The 22107-nt window shown below is 44.5% G+C and overlaps 1 protein-coding gene across 2 annotated transcripts in view; it reads left to right on the top strand.

Annotated features, from left to right (window-relative positions):
- The window catches only part of PLXNA2 (plexin A2), a 340362-nt gene that overhangs the window by 250098 nt on the left and 68157 nt on the right, over positions 1 to 22107 (top strand). For both annotated transcript variants that reach the window (XM_073666861.1, XM_073666863.1), the window contains exons 13-14: positions 11274 to 11425; positions 18191 to 18308. In XM_073666861.1, coding sequence (XP_073522962.1) covers positions 11274 to 11425; positions 18191 to 18308 — 270 coding nt within the window. The remainder of the gene's footprint in view (positions 1 to 11273; positions 11426 to 18190; positions 18309 to 22107) is intronic.

A 22107-nucleotide genomic window follows, 5' to 3' on the forward strand; every position in this document is an offset into this window, starting at 1 on the left:
GGTCTGTGTGCAGTCAGATTGTGTGAAGTGCACCAATCTCCAGATCACCGAGGTCTGTGTGCAGTCAGATTGTGTGAAGTGCACCAATCTCCAGATCACCGAGGTCTGTGTGCAGTCAGATTGTATGAAGTGCACCAATCCCCGGATCACCGAGGTCTGTGTGCAGTCAGATTGTATGAAGTGCACCAATCCCCGGATCACCGAGGTCTGTGTGCAGTCAGATTGTGTGAAGTGCACCAATCCCCGGATCACCGAGGTCTGTGTGCAGTCAGATTGTATGAAGTGCACCAATCCTCGGATCACCGAGGTCTGTGTGCAGTCAGATTGTGTGAAGTGCACCAATCCCCAGATCACCGAGGTCTGTGTGCAGTCAGATTGTGTGAAGTGCACCAATCCCCGGATCACCGAGGTCTGTGTGCAGTCAGATTGTGTGAAGTGCACCAATCCCCGGATCACCGAGGTCTGTGTGCAGTCAGATTGTGTGAAGTGCACCAATCCCCAGATCACCGAGGTCTGTGTGCAGTCAGATTGTATGAAGTGCACCAATCCCCGGATCACCGAGGTCTGTGTGCAGTCAGATTGTATGAAGTGCACCAATCCCCGGATCACCGAGGTCTGTGTGAAGTCAGATTGTGTGAAGTGCACCAATCCCCGGATCACCGAGGTCTGTGTGCAGTCAGATTGTATGAAGTGCACCAAACCCCGGATCACCGAGGTCTGTGTGCAGTCAGATTGTGTGAAGTGCACCAATCCCCAGATCACCGAGGTCTGTGTGCAGTCAGATTGTGTGAAGTGCACCAATCTCCAGATCACCGAGGTCTGTGTGCAGTCAGATTGTGTGAAGTGCACCAATCTCCAGATCACCGAGGTATGTGTGCAGTCAGATTGTATGAAGTGCACCAATCCCCGGATCACCGAGGTCTGTGTGCAGTCAGATTGTGTGAAGTGCACCAATCCCCGGATCACCTAGGTCTGTGTGCAGTCAGATTGTGTGAAGTGCACCAATCCCCGGATCACCGAGGTCTGTGTGCAGTCAGATTGTGTGAAGTGCACCAATCCCCAGATCACCGAGGTCTGTGTGCAGTCAGATTGTATGAAGTGCACCAATCCCCGGATCACCGAGGTATGTGTGCAGTCAGATTGTGTGAAGTGCACCAATCCCCGGATCACCGAGGTCTGTGTGCAGTCAGATTGTGTGAAGTGCACCAATCCCCGGATCACCTAGGTCTGTGTGCCGTCGGATTGTGTGAAGTGCACCAATCCCCGGATCACCGAGGTCTGTGTGCAGTCAGATTGTATGAAGTGCACCAATCTACAGATCACCTAGGTCTGTGTGCAGTCAGATTGTGTGAAGTGCACCAATCCCCGGATCACCGAGGTCTGTGTGCAGTCAGATTGTATGAAGTGCACCAATCTCCGGATCACCGAGGTCTGTGTGCAGTCAGATTGTATGAAGTGCACCAATCTCCAGATCACCTAGGTCTGTGTGCAGTCAGATTGTGTGAAGTGCACCAATCTCCGGATCACCGAGGTCTGTGTGCAGTCAGATTGTATGAAATGCACCAATCTCCAGATCACCTAGGTCTGTGTGCAGTCAGATTGTGTGAAGTGCACCAATCCCCGGATCACTGAGGTCTGTGTGCAGTCAGATTGTATGAAGTGCACCAATCTCCTGATCACCGAGGTCTGTGTGCAGTCAGATTGTATGAAGTGCATCAATCACCGGATCACCGAGGTCTGTGTGCAGTCAGATTGTGTGAAGTGCACCAATCCCCAGATCACTGAGGTCTGTGTGCAGTCAGATTGTGTGCAGTGCACCAATCCCCAGATCACCGAGGTCTGTGTGCAGTCAGATTGTATGAAGTGCACCAATCCCTGGATCACCGAGGTCTGTGTGCAGTCAGATTGTATGAAGTGCACCAATCCCCGGATCACCGAGGTCTGTGTGCAGTCAGATTGTGTGAAGTGCACCAATCCCCGGATCACTGAGGTCTGTGTGCAGTCAGATTGTATGAAGTGCACCAATCTCCGGATCACCGAGGTCTGTGTGCAGTCAGATTGTGTGAAGTGCACCAATCCCCGGATCACTGAGGTCTGTGTGCAGTCAGATTGTATGAAGTGCACCAATCTCTGGATCACCGAGGTCTGTGTGCAGTCAGATTGTGTGAAGTGCACCAATCCCCAGATCACCAAGGTCTGTGTGCAGTCTGATTGTGTGAAGTGCACCAATCTCCAGATCACCGAGGTCTGTGTGCAGTCAGATTGTATGAAGTGCACCAATCTACAGATCACCTAGGTCTGTGTGCAGTCAGATTGTGTGAAGTGCACCAATCCCCGGATCACTGAGGTCTGTGTGCAGTCAGATTGTATGAAGTGCACCAATCTACAGATCACCTAGGTCTGTGTGCAGTCAGATTGTGTGAAGTGCACCAATCCCCGGATCACCGAGGTCTGTGTGCAGTCAGATTGTATGAAGTGCACCAATCTCCGGATCACCGAGGTCTGTGTGCAGTCAGATTGTATGAAGTGCACCAATCTCCAGATCACCTAGGTCTGTGTGCAGTCAGATTGTGTGAAGTGCACCAATCTCCGGATCACCGAGGTCTGTGTGCAGTCAGATTGTATGAAATGCACCAATCTCCAGATCACCTAGGTCTGTGTGCAGTCAGATTGTGTGAAGTGCACCAATCCCCGGATCACTGAGGTCTGTGTGCAGTCAGATTGTATGAAGTGCACCAATCTCCTGATCACCGAGGTCTGTGTGCAGTCAGATTGTATGAAGTGCATCAATCACCGGATCACCGAGGTCTGTGTGCAGTCAGATTGTGTGAAGTGCACCAATCCCCAGATCACTGAGGTCTGTGTGCAGTCAGATTGTGTGCAGTGCACCAATCCCCAGATCACCGAGGTCTGTGTGCAGTCAGATTGTATGAAGTGCACCAATCCCTGGATCACCGAGGTCTGTGTGCAGTCAGATTGTGTGAAGTGCACCAATCTCCAGATCACCGAGGTCTTTCTGCAGTCAGATTGTGTGAAGTGCACCAATCCCCGGATCACCGAGGTCTGTGTGCAGTCAGATTGTGTGAAGTGCACCAATCCCCAGATCACCGAGGTCTGTGTGCAGTCAGATTGTGTGAAGGCACCAATCCCCGGATCACCTAGGTCTGTGTTCAGTCAGATTGTGTGAAGTGCACCAATCCCCAGATCACCGAGGTCTGTGTGCAGTCAGATTGTGTGAAGTGCACCAATCCCCAGATCACTGAGGTCTGTGTGCCGTCAGATTGTGTGAAGTGCACCAATCCCCGGATCACCGAGGTCTGTGTGCAGTCAGATTGTATGAAGTGCACCAATCCCCGGATCACCGAGGTCTGTGTGCAGTCAGATTGTGTGAAGTGCACCAATCCCCAGATCACCGAGGTCTGTGTGCAGTCAGATTGTGTGAAGTGCACCAATCTCCAGATCACCGAGGTCTGTGTGCAGTCAGATTGTGTGAAGTGCACCAATCTCCAGATCACCGAGGTCTGTGTGCAGTCAGATTGTATGAAGTGCACCAATCCCCGGATCACCGAGGTCTGTGTGCAGTCAGATTGTATGAAGTGCACCAATCCCCGGATCACCGAGGTCTGTGTGCAGTCAGATTGTGTGAAGTGCACCAATCCCCGGATCACCGAGGTCTGTGTGCAGTCAGATTGTATGAAGTGCACCAATCCTCGGATCACCGAGGTCTGTGTGCAGTCAGATTGTGTGAAGTGCACCAATCCCCAGATCACCGAGGTCTGTGTGCAGTCAGATTGTGTGAAGTGCACCAATCCCCGGATCACCGAGGTCTGTGTGCAGTCAGATTGTGTGAAGTGCACCAATCCCCGGATCACCGAGGTCTGTGTGCAGTCAGATTGTGTGAAGTGCACCAATCCCCAGATCACCGAGGTCTGTGTGCAGTCAGATTGTATGAAGTGCACCAATCCCCGGATCACCGAGGTCTGTGTGCAGTCAGATTGTATGAAGTGCACCAATCCCCGGATCACCGAGGTCTGTGTGAAGTCAGATTGTGTGAAGTGCACCAATCCCCGGATCACCGAGGTCTGTGTGCAGTCAGATTGTATGAAGTGCACCAAACCCCGGATCACCGAGGTCTGTGTGCAGTCAGATTGTGTGAAGTGCACCAATCCCCAGATCACCGAGGTCTGTGTGCAGTCAGATTGTGTGAAGTGCACCAATCTCCAGATCACCGAGGTCTGTGTGCAGTCAGATTGTGTGAAGTGCACCAATCTCCAGATCACCGAGGTATGTGTGCAGTCAGATTGTATGAAGTGCACCAATCCCCGGATCACCGAGGTCTGTGTGCAGTCAGATTGTGTGAAGTGCACCAATCCCCGGATCACCTAGGTCTGTGTGCAGTCAGATTGTGTGAAGTGCACCAATCCCCGGATCACCGAGGTCTGTGTGCAGTCAGATTGTGTGAAGTGCACCAATCCCCAGATCACCGAGGTCTGTGTGCAGTCAGATTGTATGAAGTGCACCAATCCCCGGATCACCGAGGTATGTGTGCAGTCAGATTGTGTGAAGTGCACCAATCCCCGGATCACCGAGGTCTGTGTGCAGTCAGATTGTGTGAAGTGCACCAATCCCCGGATCACCTAGGTCTGTGTGCCGTCGGATTGTGTGAAGTGCACCAATCCCCGGATCACCGAGGTCTGTGTGCAGTCAGATTGTATGAAGTGCACCAATCCCCGGATCACCGAGGTCTGTGTGCAGTCAGATTGTGTGAAGTGCACCAATCCCCAGATCACCGAGGTCTGTGTGCAGTCAGATTGTGTGAAGTGCACCAATCTCCAGATCACCGAGGTCTGTGTGCAGTCAGATTGTGTGAAGTGCACCAATCTCCAGATCACCGAGGTCTGTGTGCAGTCAGATTGTATGAAGTGCACCAATCCCCGGATCACTGAGGTCTGTGTGCAGTCAGATTGTGTGAAGTGCACCAATCCCCAGATCACCGAGGTCTGTGTGCAGTCAGATTGTATGAAGTGCACCAATCCCCGGATCACCGAGGTCTGTGTGCAGTCAGATTGTGTGAAGTGCACCAATCTCCAGATCACCGAGGTCTGTGTGCAGTCAGATTGTATGAAGTGCACCAATCCCCTGATCACCTAGGTCTGTGTGCCGTCAGATTGTAGATCGCACTGTGGGACCGTGACCTTTTAATTATGCCTGTTTCCTTAATCTTCCCCATCTGTTTTATTTCATTATTATTTTTGTAATCGCCTCCCTTCCGGTCCTGAGCTGCTGCCTTTACTCGCTGCTTAACGTCAGTCTCACGCACTGAATATCCACATGCTCACAGCCATTAATTAAATAAAAAGTGTGAGTGAAGCGCATAGAGTGAATCGATACGCTCAGGAAGGACATTTTCTCCCCTTACAGGGAGGGCTGGGGACACTTAGGTCACGATGAGGGGGGCAGACATTTCCATGAAATGTCAGTCAATAAGCTGGCTCATTTACATAACCCTGGGGTCCTGGGTTCCTCTTATGCGACTTTCACCTTTTAGACCAATCTGCTTTTCTGTCAGTGACAGAATGATGGCCATAGTAAAGGAAAAGGGGTCAAATAAAAAAATACCAGATAAATAAAAAAATACAATTTTATTCTTAGACTTGGGGTAGCAAATATTTGAAGCATAAAATGTATTTTGCTGCTCTGGTGTAAATCATTTTCTAAAAACTCTACAGCAGAATAATCAAATGCATTTTCCTGTAATTTTTCATGCGCATAGCCGATCATTCACCAGGCTAACCTATTAAATTAATGTTCTCCCTGTAAAAAAATAATAGCTTTACATTTTCATAAAGCCTGTTTAATTCTGACGCTATCTGGCATTAACTGTAATTCCACTTTATCTCCTTGCTGATGGTGGCATCGTAATATGTATAATAAGTGGAACGGCTGGGGGTGCCGTATTAATAGAACGTGGAATTCATTCAGCGACAAAGGAGTTTATGGCGGAGAATGTGTTTCCATTAATCTTAAGTACTTGATTAATTAGCTTAAAGTATAAAAAAAAGGATGCAAGTAAAAATGAAACTCCGGCTGCTAGAATAGTTGTGTAAGAAGGTGTGAAAAAGTGCCAGGTTCTCATCGTCTTATTTTCGGTGTATGATCGCAGCACCCCTTCTTCACTCTCCAGTCATTTGCTTTGTATGCACGCAGGGTCGCGTATTGCAGAAAGCATGCTAGCTCTAGAGGAAACCAATGAAGAGCTGGAAAACGTATATAAGAATAGAAATCCTTTGTCTCGGTCAGGCTCCCATGGTCCCACAACCCTTGTGTGCTTGCGAGAGGCGCTAATCACTACAGAATCCCCCGTAGGGTCCTTTATTCTGTGTCACATCCAAAGCCAAAGGTCAACCAGACGCTGGCTATGGAAATTCAGTCCCCGAGACAGGCACCGGGGAGCAGATGTGCCCATTGACAAATCGATTTGCTGGGGAGAGGAAGAGAAGGAGGGGGTGACCTAACATGAATGCTTCTGTCTACGGGATGCCCAGACAACCGCAGGGACCAGTGAAGCAGAACGGATGATTTTAAATCTGCCCAACATTTCCAGCTGAATCGTAACTTTTCTAAGAAGTGGATGTGGTCACCCAGGAAACATGAGTGGCAGCGCTGCTTCTCGGCTGGCTGCAATTAATCACACTTTGCTGTGATGTCACTGGCATGGTCCACTGTCCTCTGCTCTTTCTCACTGCCCCTTTTTGTCACTCCTAACCCATTCACTGCTGGAGTACATGCATTCATCTTGGACTTGGGGCCTTGTGTCACTCTTTGTTTTAAGTTCTTTAGAAACAGGACTAAACAGAAGCCAAGCCCCCAATGAAATGACGTTAATACCCAAGATAGTTGTGTACAACGAAGGTGTGAAGAAAATAATAACCTTCATACCAAAGATCGTTGTACACAACGAAGGTGTGAAGAAAGTAATAACCTTCATACCAAAGATCGTTGTACACAACGAAGGTGTGAAGAAAATAATAACCTTCATACCAAAGATCGTTGTACACAACGAAGGTGTGAAGAAAGTAATAACCTTCATACCAAAGATCGTTGTACACAACGAAGGTGTGAAGAAAGTAATAACCTTCATACCAAAGATCGTTGTACACAACGAACGTGTGAAGAAAGTAATAACCTTCATACCAAAGATCGTTGTACACAACGAAGGTGTGAAGAAAATAATAACCTTCATACCAAAGATCGTTGTACACAACGAAGGTGTGAAGAAAGTAATAACCTTCATACCAAAGATCGTTGTACACAACGAAGGTGTGAAGAAAGTAATAACCTTCATACCAAAGATCGTTGTACACAACGAACGTGTGAAGAAAGTAATAACCTTCATACCAAAGATCGTTGTACACAATGAAGGTGTGAAGAAAGTAATAACCTTCATACCAAAGATCGTTGTACACAATGAAGGTGTGAAGAAAGTAATAACCTTCATACCAAAGATCGTTGTACACAATGAAGGTGTGAAGAAAGTAATAACCTTCATACCAAAGATCGTTGTACACAACAAAGGTGTCAAGAAAATAAATCTCAAATAATTCTGATACAATATCATAAACTCAAAACAAACCTGATTGGGGAGCAGGCTACCGGATCCACCCCAAAAGATACACTCTTAACAAATAAGAAGCAAAGGAATAAGAGAAGGAAAAGATCTTATGTCACTCTTCATGACACTTCCCTCACTTTCTGCCACTGTTTCCTAAATGGTTTAAAGGCCTTTGCTTGAATCTGTTCAAGTAAAAGAAAATTGGGCAGATGAACGCCCTGCTAGAATTCATAAATTATGCCTAAGGACTAGCTGAATCCATGGAAGCTAGTGCTTCGCCCTAATTTAACTTTCACACTTGCCTACACTAAAACACTCCGTGCCCAATTCATCATTTGCGTTTTTACTTAAGTCGCTTTTCTTTTTGGGTTATTGCAACATTTTTTGACATTTCTTTGCGCCAAAATGGCTGACATGGCTCATGAATTTTACACAAAAGCAAAAAAATACTCCTTATTTTTGTCTTTTATCTTTTTTTGCACTTTTTTTTTTTTAGAGCAAAAAGTCTCATGTTTCACTAAAATGCCTCCAAATTTGTGTCAAAAAATGCAGTCATACATAAAATCTCTCATACAGGGGAGAGACCGGAGAACATTTTTACTCAAAAATTTTGCTTCTTTTTGTAAAGAAAAATCTGGGAGATGAAAACTTTGCCAATAATGTCAAATATAAAAAATACAGGCAAACATATAAAATAGACATAAAAGAGGCAAATATTAGAAGAAAAAATTGGCGCAAATAAACAGGCGAACAACACCATTAACTGAACAAACAGACACAAATGCAATAAGGACTTGGCCCATAGTACGTTATGACATCATTTATATTATATATATATCTCCATCTGTAGAGATAGGAGTGTTTACAGTGCTTGTGTACATTTCTGTTTCTTTATCTGTCTATTTCTATAGAAGTAGATAATGCGCATGTTGCCATTACCATAACATGCCCTCCACACAGCAGCTTAAGGCTGTTCTGTCAGAATGAATAATCGGGTCCCTCTCTCTTGTAACAATTAGGCTGTAAATGTGCTCTCTGCTAGGCGGACAGACTCGGGCTCTAGCGGAGAGGGACTACATCACAGAGAGCTTATGGCTCCTTCACTAATTTCTGCTGCGCAAAGCCATGTTTGACCCCTTGTGAACCACACAGCTGTAATGCTGGGTTCACACTGGGTGATTGTATAGCGGTTCCTTTTTTTTCAGCACTTTGTACTATTAGTGCTTCCTTAGCACTTAGGTTTTGGAAATGTTTTTGAACTGTTTTTATTAAAACCATATGTGTGATATCGCATGCGAAGTGTGGTGCCAATTTCTTTTTGCTGAAGTCAGTGGGGAAAAATGGCCAGAAAAACAGCAGACAGTAGCAGCACACTATACACTGTATGGTATATATAGGGGGTATAGTGCTATGGGTTAAGGGGGATTCATGTCACATGCAGCTAAATACCATCCTACTAAATCTCATAAACTAACTTTGGAAAAAATCCACAGTGGAAGTTGACCTGCGGTGTGGATTTTAGCTCCTTTGCATATCAATTTATGATTAGAATTTTCACCACAGCTTTTAAGCTTTGCAATGAATGGGATGAAATCTGTGTAACGTCTGCATCAAACTCCCCAACTAGTCTACATGTAACAGGAATCTTGCAACAGCAAAACTGCCCTAAAAACACCAGGACACAATCTCATACTAGTGACTGAGCGCTGGTGCGGACCACTGGCAATAAAGCTTTTCTTACCAAAAAGGAGACGAGTGCTGGAAGAAATAGAGACGTGCTGCTATATCCCATACCGCTCACCCCTTGTATCAGATCGCTGGTGAAATGTAGGCTGCAAATGTGCTGTACTACAGCCGGGATGTGTAGGTGCTTCTTCAGTCTGCAAAGCCTGAACACTTACACTGCCACAATGTCTGCTCCGTGCTGGGACCGGGACCGGTCTGATGGAATTTAGTTTGTAATAAATAAATGTGTCTATCTATCTATCTATCTATCTATCTATCTATCTATCTATCTATCTATCTATCTATCTATCTATCTATCTATCTGTGCCTGTCTATCTATCTATCTATCTATCTATCTGTGCCTGTCTATCTATCTATCTATCTATCTATCTATCTATCTATCTATCTATCTGTGCCTGTCTATCTATCTATCTGTGCCTGTCTATCTATCTATCTATCTATCTGTGCCTGTCTATCTATCTATCTATCTATCTATCTATCTATCTATCTATCTATCTATCTATCTATCTATCTATCTGTGCCTGTCTATCTATCTATCTATCTATCTATCTATCTGTGCCTGTCTATCTATCTATCTATCTATCTATCTGTGCCTGTCTATCTATCTATCTATCTATCTGTGCCTGTCTATCTATCTATCTATCTATCTATCTATCTATCTATCTGTGCCTGTCTATCTATCTATCTATCTATCTATCTGTGCCTGTCTATCTATCTATCTATCTATCTATCTATCTATCTATCTATCTATCTGTGCCTGTCTATCTATCTATCTATCTATCTATCTATCTATCTATCTATCTATCTGTGCCTGTCTATCTATCTATCTATCTATCTGTGCCTGTCTATCTATCTATCTATCTATCTATCTATCTATCTATCTATCTATCTATCTATCTATCTATCTGTGCCTGTCTATCTATCTATCTATCTATCTATCTATCTATCTATCTATCTGTGCCTGTCTATCTATCTATCTATCTATCTATCTATCTATCTATCTGTGCCTGTCTATCTATCTATCTATCTATCTGTGCCTGTCTATCTATCTATCTATCTGTGCCTGTCTATCTATCTATCTATCTATCTATCTATCTATCTATCTATCTATCTATCTATCTATCTGTGCCTGTCTATCTATCTATCTATCTATCTATCTATCTATCTATCTATCTATCTATCTATCTATCTATCTGTGCCTGTCTATCTATCTATCTGTGCCTGTCTATCTATCTATCTATCTATCTATCTATCTATCTATCTATCTATCTATCTATCTATCTGTGCCTGTCTATCTATCTATCTATCTGTGCCTGTCTATCTATCCGCCTGTCTTTCCCTCTATCACTGCTGCCTTCACATATGGTGTATGGATTTGTGTGGGTTTATTTTAGTAAACAGGCATGAGTTTCTCCCGGTTGCGGTGCGTGTGGCGGTGTGTATACATCGGTGGTGTATGTTGTTTTTATCGTGCATTTCTCCAGCTGTAATTAATAAAACTCATTCTGTCCCAGCCGGGGGCTGAGCTGTGACACAGTTACTTCCAAACTGCTCAATTAGCGTCCAAAGGAATGTAGGTCACAGAGAAGCCCTGGTCTACGCTGCTCCTACAAAATCAGCCACTTCAGTGCCTGGAGCTTTATGCATTTTATATAGTATGTGAGAGTGGACTCTGTTGTGGCTGCCATGTTTTCCATACAGTGCACCTTAGCCTGCCTATAGTTTGGCCTCTATATGTAGAAGTGGCATTTACACATTGTATATGTCTGCTGCAGTGTTTTCTAAGAGCTAAACTCGCTGTATGGATTTATTATAATGAGTACCGTCCTTCTGCAGTCAGACACAAAGCATTATTTCCTATCTATACATTAAATATCTTTTAGGCTAATATTTATTCTTCTTGCTGGTCTTCTAGATCCTCACTGTGTCTGGTCCCCCAGAAGGAGGCACCCACGTCACTATTCGGGGTGTGAACCTAGGCCTAGACTTTTCTGAGATTGCCAACAACGTACTGGTGGCGGGAGTACAATGCACCCCTGTGGAGGAGGAATACATCATTGCTGAACAGTAAGACTACTTTTTGACTGATTTTATTTTTAACACATAACCTTTCTAGATCACGAAATCCCAGGCTTCTGAGCTTGCACTTTGCATCAAATAAGTCTTCCGAACAGGCATGTAAATCCTGCTTTAGACTAGCCTGAGCGCATATAAACCCTGTAAACGACTGGTGAATCTCCTGTCACATTCTACATTCAGTTTAATCTGTGGATAACATGGTAGAAGCTGAACAGCATATGTAGGTCTGTTGGGAGAGATTCAGGATAACTTGTATTTTAATTATATAAAATCCAGGTGTTTGTATGTATAGGAGTCCAGTGGGCGGTCCTATTCATATATTGCATGAGTCTAGTGGGCGGTCCTATTCAGATACTGCATGAGTCTAGTGGGCGGTCCTATTCAGATACTGCATGAGTCTAGTGGGCAGTCCTACTAGTGATTGACAGCTCTGTCTGAATGCACAATTATACAGTGAAGACTGACCATCACGGAAGAGGACCACCCACTGGACTCATGCAATATCTGAATAGGACCGCCCACTGGAAAGTTTTACTGAAAACATTACTACAAAAAATGTTCAATCTGATCAGCTCCTCCTGCTCTATAACATCCTGCAGCTCAGATACCATTTTCAACACGACAGGCTCCCTTTAATGGCCCTGTACGCTCCACTACCTTCTGTATTCTTAATACCGCTGTAATGAAAAAAAGATTAAAAATGTGATTACTTAGGAATCCGCTATTTAATTCTAGGACCCAGTCGCCATGTTCCCTTCTCTAGCAACCAGGGCTTTTAGTGAATGTGAATTACAAGGCCGGATCTCTATGAGGTGTAGTTCATCACATTTTTATGTACACACTAAGTGTGTCCATATGGCTGTCTTATCCAACAGAGGCTAAAAGAGGGTATATTTTGCCTTTGCCTGGTCAGCATGTGCTAGTATGCACCTCTCAAAAAAAAGATATGAAGTAGTAGACGTCACTTTTCCATGCTAGAAAGTTCAGGAAAAACCTGTATGTTAAATGTATATACACTGCTCAAAAAAATAAAGGGAACACTTAAACAACACAATGTAACTCCAAGTCAATAACACTTCTGTGAAATCTACCTGTCCAGTTATGAAGCAACACTGATTGCGAATCAATTTCTCCTGCTGTTGTGCAAATGGAACAGACAACTGGTAGAAATGATCGGCAATTAGCAAGATACCCCCTATAAAGGAGTGGTTCTTCAGGTGGTGGCCACAGACCAATTCTCTGTTCTCATCCTTTTTGGCTGTTGTTTTGGTCACTTTTTCATTTTGCCATTGCTCTCACCCCTAGAGGTACAGTAGCATGAGGCGGTGTCTACAGTACAACCCACAGAAGTTGCTCAGGTAGTGCAGTTCTTCCAGGATGGCACATCAATGCGAGCTGTGGCAAGAAGGGTAGTTGTGTCTGTCAGCACAGTGTCCAGAGCATGGAGCAGATACCAGGAGATGGGGAGGGAGCCATAGGAGGACAACAACCCAGCAGCAGGACCGTTACCTCCTCCTTTGTGCAAGGAGGAACAGGAGGAACACTGCCAGAGCCTTACAAAATGACCTCCAGCAGGCCACAAATGTGCATGTGTCTGCACAAACGGTTAGAAACCGACTCCATGAGGGCGGTATGAGGGCCCCACGTCCACAGATGGGGGAGTGCTCACAGCCCAACACCGTGCAGGATGCTTGGCATTTGCCACAGAACACCGGGATTGGAATAGTCGCCACTGGTGCCCTGTGCTCGTCACAGATGAAAGCAGGTTCACACTGAGCACATGTGACAGACGTGACAGAGTCTGGAGACGCCGTGGAGAGCGATCTGCTGCCTGCAACATCCTTCAGTGGGTCAGTAATGGTGTGGGGTGGCATTTCTTTGGAGGGCCGCACAGCCCTCCATGTGCTCGCCATAGGTAGCCTGACTGCCATTAGGTACTGAGATGAGATTCTCAGGCCCCTTGTGACATTATATGCTGGTGCGGTTGGCCCTGGGTTCCTCTTAATGCAGGACAATGCCAGACCTCATGTGGCTGGAGTGTCAGCAGTTCCTGCAAGATGAAGGCATTGAAGCTATGGACTGGCCAGCCTGTTCCCCAGACCTGAATCCGATTGAGCACATCTGGGACATCATGTCTCGCTCCATCCACCAACGTCACGTTGCACCACAGATTGTCCAGGAGTTGGCGGATGCTTTAGTCCAGGTCTGGGAGATGATCCCACAGGAGACCATCCGCAACCTCATCAGGAGCATGCCCAGGCGTTGTAGGGAGGTCATACAGGCACGTGGAGGCCACACACAATACTGATCCTCATTTTGACTTGTTTTAAGGACATTACATCAAAGTTGGATCATACTGTAGTGTGTTTTTCCACTTTTATTTTGGGGGTGACTCCAAATCCATGCCTCCATTGGTTAATAAATTTGATTTCCATTGATGATTTTTGGGTGATTTTGTTGTCAGCACATTCAACTTTGTACAGAACAAAGTATTCAATGAGAATATTTCATTCATTCAGATCTAGGATGTGTTATTTCAGTGTTCCCTTTATTTTTTTGAGCAGTGTATTTTTTTTAATATGGCAGCTTAAGCATGATGGATGTTATTGTATCTGGTTAGCACTACAGCCTTGCAGCACTGGGGTCCTGGGTTCAAATCCCACCAGGAACAACATTTATAAGGAGTTTTGTATGTTCTCCCCGTGTTTGCGTGGGTTTCCTCCGGGTTCTCCGATCTCCTCCCACACCCCAAAGACATATTGATAAGGAATGTAGATTGTGAGCCCCAATGGGGACAGTGATGGTAATGTCTGTAAATTGTCTGGATTGTAAAACACTGCAGAATATGTTGGCACTAAATAAATAAAAAGATTATTATTATTGCATCTAATAATAATCTTTTTATTTATATAGTGCCAACATATTCCGCAGTGTTTTACACTGCCTATGCATCTATTAAATGGATATTTCAATAGCTTTTAATGATGTATCCATTAAATGGATACCATAGTAATCTATGGGTGGCAGATAGGATAAAGGAATGCCTAAAATTTTCTATAATGTCATCTGTTTAAGGATACATTATGAAAATCTATTGAAATAGTGGTTGTCTCAGCTTATCTTTTGGAGCGCACCACTCTCCTGCCTCCCAGATTCCCGCTTGCTGGGAAGTTCGGACTAGCTGCATCATTGCCCTACTTGCCCGGACTGTGCGCTCTCTATTGATGCAAGCAGCTTTACCTCTGCAGCATCGGAGGAGCGAGGTTGCACTAACTATCTTTGCGATATATGAAAGCTTGTAAGCAATGCACATTTTTGGCTAGGCTTCAGCTGAGGCCAGTAACGTAGGCAACAAACAGTTAACAATAAAATAAAAAATCCCTCCATTCGTTAGAAAAGAGAGGATTTTTAATTGCAAGTAAATTGCAAGGTTGCCTGTTTTTACAACCACTTTGTAATGTTAAGTGGATGAATAGAGACCATTATAGTCTATATGTGACGGATGCTTCAGTTAGCCATCCATCCCAGTATCTGTGTAACATATACTGTATGTCAAGAGCTAACTGTAGTTTAAAACATGATATGAGCGACCTGCTTCTAAAGTAGGAAAGGTTAAGGCCTAATTCAGACTGCAATTACACTGCTGTATTTTAGCATCTTTATTATGGTCCCAAAATTGGGCTTGATTTCATGTCTGCTGATTCAAACTGCCAGTATCATAAATCCCTACAATACCAATAGTTCAGGTTCAGGTCAACCTTCAGCAGGGATGGGATTTTCAGCCATAACACTGTTGCAAAAAATGCACCAGCATTATGGCCATCTGAATAAGGCCTAATAATGAGTCACAAGGGATTGTAAGCACTCCTAAGTGAATAGTGATAATGAGAGTATTTCTTAAAGGGAACCTGTCACCAGCAAAAACACTATTAATCTGCAGACAGAGGGTTAATCTGCAGGTTAATAGCGTTACTAACCTGCCCGGTGCCTGCACGTAGCCGAACTCTGTGAGGAGAAAATGAACTTTATTCTCCCTGGCTGCGTTCGGGTTTCAGTCATGGGGGCGACACCGGTGCTGGTCCAGTCCCTGCTCTGAGTATAGAGAGAGGCAGCTGTAACTGTGCCCCCAGCACTGACTGACACTCCATCTGCATTGGGGCTGGCTGTCAGTCACGGCCAAGGGCGGTTATAGCCGCCGCTTTGCATACTCGGAGCGGTGACTGAACCCATGCCAGCGCCTCCCCCGTGCCCGAAACCAGAACGCTGCCGGGGAGAATAAAGTCCATTTTCTCCGGCAGTTTTCGGCTAAGTACAGGCGCTGGGCAGGTTAGTAACGCAGTTAACCTGCAGATTAAGCTCATATCTGCAGGTTAATAGTGTTTTTGCTGGTGACATGTTCCCTTTAAACCTGCAAATACTAATATGATTATGAGAATAGGACCTCTTACTAGTTTTAGCTTGTTAAACTGTCCACATCATGGAACAGTGGCTGCAGAGCTGAATAATTGTTATTTCTTAATTTCTTATCTCCATTCGGAGATATTAGCTAGTGAAGTTTATATACTAATTATCACTAAAACCAAAGGGATATTAGCAGAGATTCATCTTTTCCTCTGCTTGACATTGACCAATCATGAGCAGGAGGCCTCATACAGGAGAGAAAAAAGAACATGCCCCAGAGCATATTTTCTCTATGTGAGACGTAACGAAACACAGTTCTGCTCTCCTCACTAATCTCATTACCAGCATCTACTGTGATTACCAGCGCAGGAGGGTAGTAGAGCAGAGCTCTGTGTCATAACAAACAGCTCTCATCCCACGCCACTATCCGCTCTGTCCTACTCCACCTCCACTCAAACTGACAGTGCTGCGAGATGACAACTGCAGATATAGAGGTGTTTGTAACGGCACACAGCTCTGCTCTAGTCCCCTTCTTCATCTTACATTCTTTGGTGGCGTGTTCCTCTTTTCGCTGCATGACGCCTCTTGCTCATGGTTCGTGAACGTCATGTAGGGGAAAAGGTTCACGTCCTTAGAAACAAATCTTAGCGAAAAGTAACATATAAACTTTATTAGTTAATATCTTTGCAATGGTGATGAGAAATAAAAAAATGGAGACAGTGCAACATGCTAAAGCTGATGAAACGCCTGTTCTAAATGTTAACCCTTACCAACGTAAAAGTGATTACTTGTTTCTCTAAACATAATTCATGTAGCAAGAGAGAGTGCAGAGAATATTTTCTAGGCTCTGGCAATCAGATAACAGCAGGTAACGCTAAAACCAGCAATAAGTCATGTATTGCACAAAGAAAGATAGAATGGTAGGAAGAAGAAAGAATGCCTCTGCGATGAACATGTGTGTGCTGTAATGGGCCTCCAGTCTGTTTATAGGCTGCGCGATGAAGTGTGTGATAGGAAAACATTTTCCAGAATGGGCTATGTTATAATTAAAATCAACATCCACATTGTACATACACAGATAAGATCTCACATACAATGGCGTATATGAAGAAGATCACGTCATGGTTCACGTACAGACGTTGCAGCACAGCCTCTGTCCTTTACTTTGGCTTTGGCTCTTGCTGCATCTTCATAAATGGTTCATCCAGGACGAATCAAAACATTTTATGAAAAAGTCACCCGCAGCCCCTTTCACAACTGAAGTGTTGGTATACCGGTGCACCTTGTACTGTTATAGCCAGCAAAAAGTGAATATGCCATATATTTGTACATTATTTCATTCTTCCTTGGTGACAAATTCACTTCTCTAATACCACCTAATCCAAAGTGCCGTTTAATACATAAGAAATGACATTATTTCTGTACTGTAGATAATGCCATATGCCTGGAGCAGAGGTGTAGAGTACTAATGTTCTGGAAGTCCGCTGATAGAACTGTGTTAGACTGGAGATTTCCATGCATCTCATTGATTCTGAGGAAATACTCCACAAATGACTTTGGATTGTCTCACATTAACTATTGAGACTTTGTAGCTTGATACATTTTGGAAAGATGAAAGCATTTGTTATGTGCACCTGTCTCTACAGTGTGAAAAATCTGCCTACCGCAGAGCTCTCAGACTTAGAAAAGAACAGCCGGACCGGGGCTTACAAGTGCAGATGTCAGGATGATGGAGTGCTCCCCCTTTTGTGTTCGGACACAATTGGGGATCACACAGCACTTTTTCTCATCTGTCATGGCTGACAGAGCCTGACTCCGTCCATCTGGGTTTCGAAGCACCTCTAAATCTACGCTTAGAGACTGTTTCCCGTGGAGACTTAAGCCCTTAGTCCGCAGTGCTTTCAGTTAGGGCTTTCCAGATGCAACGCAGTGTAAAATGACAGAAGGGTTAAGGTTTTGTGAGCTGCTGTTACTTTTATTGGTGTGAATCCAGGGGTGTCCATCTGGCAATCTGCAAGCTTAATGCCGATCTCTGGAGGGTTCTAATAGGAAAAAGAGACAGTCAGCTGGAGGGAAGCAGAGAAGGGTGATGGGGAACAGTGGGGGGCATGTTATGTGCTAGAATAGGGGCGACAGCGTAAATGTGCAAAGCCTGAAAGAAAGGTCATGACAAACCAGAGTGGATAGAAAGAACTCAAAGACGAGGTAGAAAAGAGTGAAGAGGATGAAGTTAATGGCAGGCAAGCAAAAGCATGATTCAGAGGGGCAAGGTGAGGACTTTCAAAGTACTAAATATAAGCAGGCCTGCATGTCCTTGACTGTATTGAGGTTTCTATCTATTCTTTTCTGCAGAATTGTATGTGAAATGGGCCCGGCGCCTCCTACATCCGGCTCTGGACCAGTGCTTCTGTGTATCGGGGAATGTAAACCAGAGTTCATGGCCCGATCTTTGCAGCAGTACAGCTTTGTGGTGAGTAGCAAACAGCATTCATAGCATAGCTATCCATCTGTTCTGTGCCCTTATGAAATTGGTTCTCGTCAGACTGAGGAGACTCTATCATAAAGGAGTTTTACAAAGGTTGTGCTAGCTATGCCACACATCGTACAAAGATGGATACACAAAGCTGAGATAGGGGAATGCTTCTCTCCAGTCGGAAATAATGATTGGCTTTCAGATCACAATGTTTGCCATTAATATGAGGACATAATTCAACCAGAAATGTCTGCGGACATTTTTTTTCATACCATTAAAAGTATCTTTACTCCATAAAAAAATTTGAAGTATTAATAAAAAAGTATTCTAAAAAAGCCATAAAAGGGACCGTGCTCTCATTTTCACTGGGTTGGCCAGTGTAGAAGCCTTGTTCTCCCAGTGGCCCATTTCTGCTCTGTTTGCCTGTAATTTGCTTTGTTAGGGCACAGCTAATAGAAATGATGGAAGCAGCCGCGCTCTCCTCCAGTCCACCACACCTAGTCCTCCCAAGCAGCAAATTATAGGTTTGCTCTAGCTCATGATAAAATGACACATTTTTTCTGAAAAATCAATGCTAAGCTTTCTGCAGCTCAACTGCGCGCGGCTCCCCTTAATCATGTAACAAGCCATAACTGTCACTTTGTGCTTTATGATGTCATTTAACACAAGTAGCCTGGAAAATACAGATAGGCAGAATGAGGACCCTAAAAGGAGTTAATCCTATTAATGGCGACATTTAAGGGAGCCACTTCATAGAACAGACGTCATTCTTCTCTCTGTTAATTAATGACGTTTTATTATCCTGTCCGCTCTTCTTCATGGTGACCTTGCCTTGGCTACTATTTCTGTGTCTCAGGTGACTGTCCCCGTCACATTCATGCACCGCCAAGAAATTCTAAGCTTCCAAACACATTTTCCACAATGAAGAGCCTTTTCTAATGTTGCTTAACCGTTTGTGATCAGACAGTTTTGCTCCACCGCCTGATAAAGGGTACTGCCTTCCACTGACTGAGGAGGATAGGGCCGCATGCACACACAGCTGATGATATTGGCTGACAGAATTATCTTCCAGTTTGCTAACATTTTTTCTTTTGTATCATTTCCATGACATCCATTTGCCATGTGTCCTGAAAGTATACCCAGTATGCCAATAATATAATCGCAGAACTTCTATTTTCATAGTGCTTAATTTGCCCTAATTTTTGATGTGTTGTCACCCTTTTATGTACAGTTGATTTATGGGGTCCGGGTCCTGAGACCCCCCCCATTGTTTGCTCAAACCAAGGGCCAGACCGTTCAGCTAACTCTCCAGAGTGTTGTATTGGCTTAATAGACAGTTTTTGAGTCCTGACATCACTCTGTGCTCACTGAAGAATTAGGTGAGTGCTTGTGGCCATTGGTTTAGTTGAGGGGTGCACAAACTGAGGCCACATGTAGCTGGTGAAACCATTCTGTGTGGCCCCCAACCATCTGCATAGTGTCTGGTCACAAATGTATTTGACATCTCCTGGAGAAGACCAGTGGAGCATAGCACCGTGGGGACAGGTAATTATGAATGGCGAGCTGTGTGGTCATTTCTGGGCTGGCCATATTTTGGCAGAACGGGTGAGTCCTGACTCCTATAGCACAGAAAGGAGAAGATGAGGTGAAAAAGTGGCATATATAAGTACTGCTATGTTCACTGTAGTTTATGTGATAAGGGAAACACTCTACTGCTTCAGCGTCTTGTAGATAATACAACGTAGAGAGCTGAATGCATGGGTTCTTCTTTTCTGGGCTGCAAACACACGAGAATGGTACCGCTACGTTCCTGATACGTGAAAGCCCTAAAAATGGAATCCACACTTATTAGATATTTATGACACACACCTTCAATATGAAGTAAATGTCTCAGAAAGTAATAATTTGGTATTATTCCAACCCATAAGGTTAGTTTGATCTGACAATGTAGCCATCAGAACCCAAAGGGTTATGAACCTCTGGTTTTGGAGCTCAATAGTGGGTCTCAGCAACCAGACTCCAACCGATGAACAACACTTAAAGGGGTTGTCTGGGACTTTAACATTGATGGATAGTTCATCAATGTCTGATCGGTGAGGGGGCGACACCTGGCACCCTACCGATCAGTTGTTCCTGGTGTGAGGGGCTGGCGGAACTGCTTAGTTACGGAGCTACACAGCTCAGCTCTGTCGACTGTATAGTGGCCGCAGCCGGGTATTGCACATGTGCCCTCTATTCTAGTCAATAGGGGGTGGATGTGCAGTACCCGGCCGCGGCCACTATACAGTCGACAGAGCTGAGCTGTGCAGCTCTGCATCTGAGCAGTTCCAGCCGACTCTGGGAACAGCTGATCCGCGGCAGTGCCGATCAGACATTGATGACCTGTCCTAAGGATTTGCCATCAGTGTTAAAGTCCCGGAAAACATCTTTAACATTTGCAACAACATATCAAAAATGATTTAAAAGTTTAGTTATACTTTTAAGTCACTCAGAAGTGCAATGAGAAGTTATGCCGGATCGTGATGTAACTTGCAAGATATCAAAATCTCAGCTCTCTGAGTGGAAACGTTCTGCTCACAATGTGACCAGTAAGTGGACTGTTTTTCCATTCCACTGACAGGAAAGATTTGGAAAACAGTGAAACATATACCGTACACATTAAATAGAATAAAAGTCACGATAAAAGATTATTTGATGCATAAAAATCTTCTGCATTACAGTTCCAGAGCGCATTCCTGACCTGCGCAAAGTGATCCTACTAACTGTTCAGTTATTTAGCTTATGATTTAGTAATTGAGTGCTCTGTAGCACTGAGTGGAGAATCTGTCCTGGTTTCCAGCTCCGCTCCCAGTCGATCCCATAGGAAGCCAATAACCTACAATTATCTGACAAATACAGTGTTTGTCTTCCTCAGCGTTTTCCAATAACTCCTCCGCTCTTATCCTTAGATATGTGTGCCCTTGACTACTGCACTATTGGCTTGCTTCACCCCACAATGGGATGGGAACGTGATGTTATTGAATGTGGCTGTGGGAGAATAGAGATCGGTTTATCTCACTAAATCAGATGGCAGACTGTATATTGCGGAATAACATCTGGATAAAGGTCGCATGGTGAAGGTCAGAAGGACGAGGAGTTAAGGGGGCCCAGCTCCTAGCAGCAGCACTTACATTGAGAATACAGCATATCTGCAGCATCTACGCTTGGTATTCAGACATCCCACACTCCCAGGATCATGTGTATCTGCCAGCAATATAATGGATTCCGCCGCTGCCTACCTGGACCCACAAGACACAATCCCACTCATTATTTCTGATTTATGGGAACCTGAATGTGCAGCAACCTTTGTGAGACCTCGGCGGCATCTTGCTCCATCTCCCTCCTCAGCAGCGAGCGACATGGCCCATTCCAGAGGCAGTGTCTCCGCAGTGCCCCAAATATCCTCCGCTTCCCTATCTACTTTTATCATTATTGCTTTGCATGACAGACATAATACCCCTTATTCCAGCCATTCTGTTGTCTGCTCACTGCAGGTTATTGCTGTGGGCTACAAGAGTCTGCAAATAGAATAATTGCAAATACCTGAAACAGGGCTGCAGATCGCCGTATATTTTTATCAGCCACTTATGAATCTGCCTATGCCCTTGGCTGTCATCTATTAAGTTGTCTGTTTATCTGGAACCTATTCTTATATTCGGCTTATTTATTGGCTCCGTTTTCTTATTCTGTTTGTTTCTGGCTTCGAGTCTCTTATATTATCAGAGAATTTTCTGCCAGGCTAGAAAACGGCATTAAG

The sequence above is a fragment of the Phyllobates terribilis genome, unplaced genomic scaffold, assembly GCF_046119375.1.
Source record: "Phyllobates terribilis strain yellow unplaced genomic scaffold, ASM4611937v1 Scaffold_2__4_contigs__length_985480577, whole genome shotgun sequence".
Classification (NCBI taxonomy): domain Eukaryota; kingdom Metazoa; phylum Chordata; class Amphibia; order Anura; family Dendrobatidae; genus Phyllobates; species Phyllobates terribilis.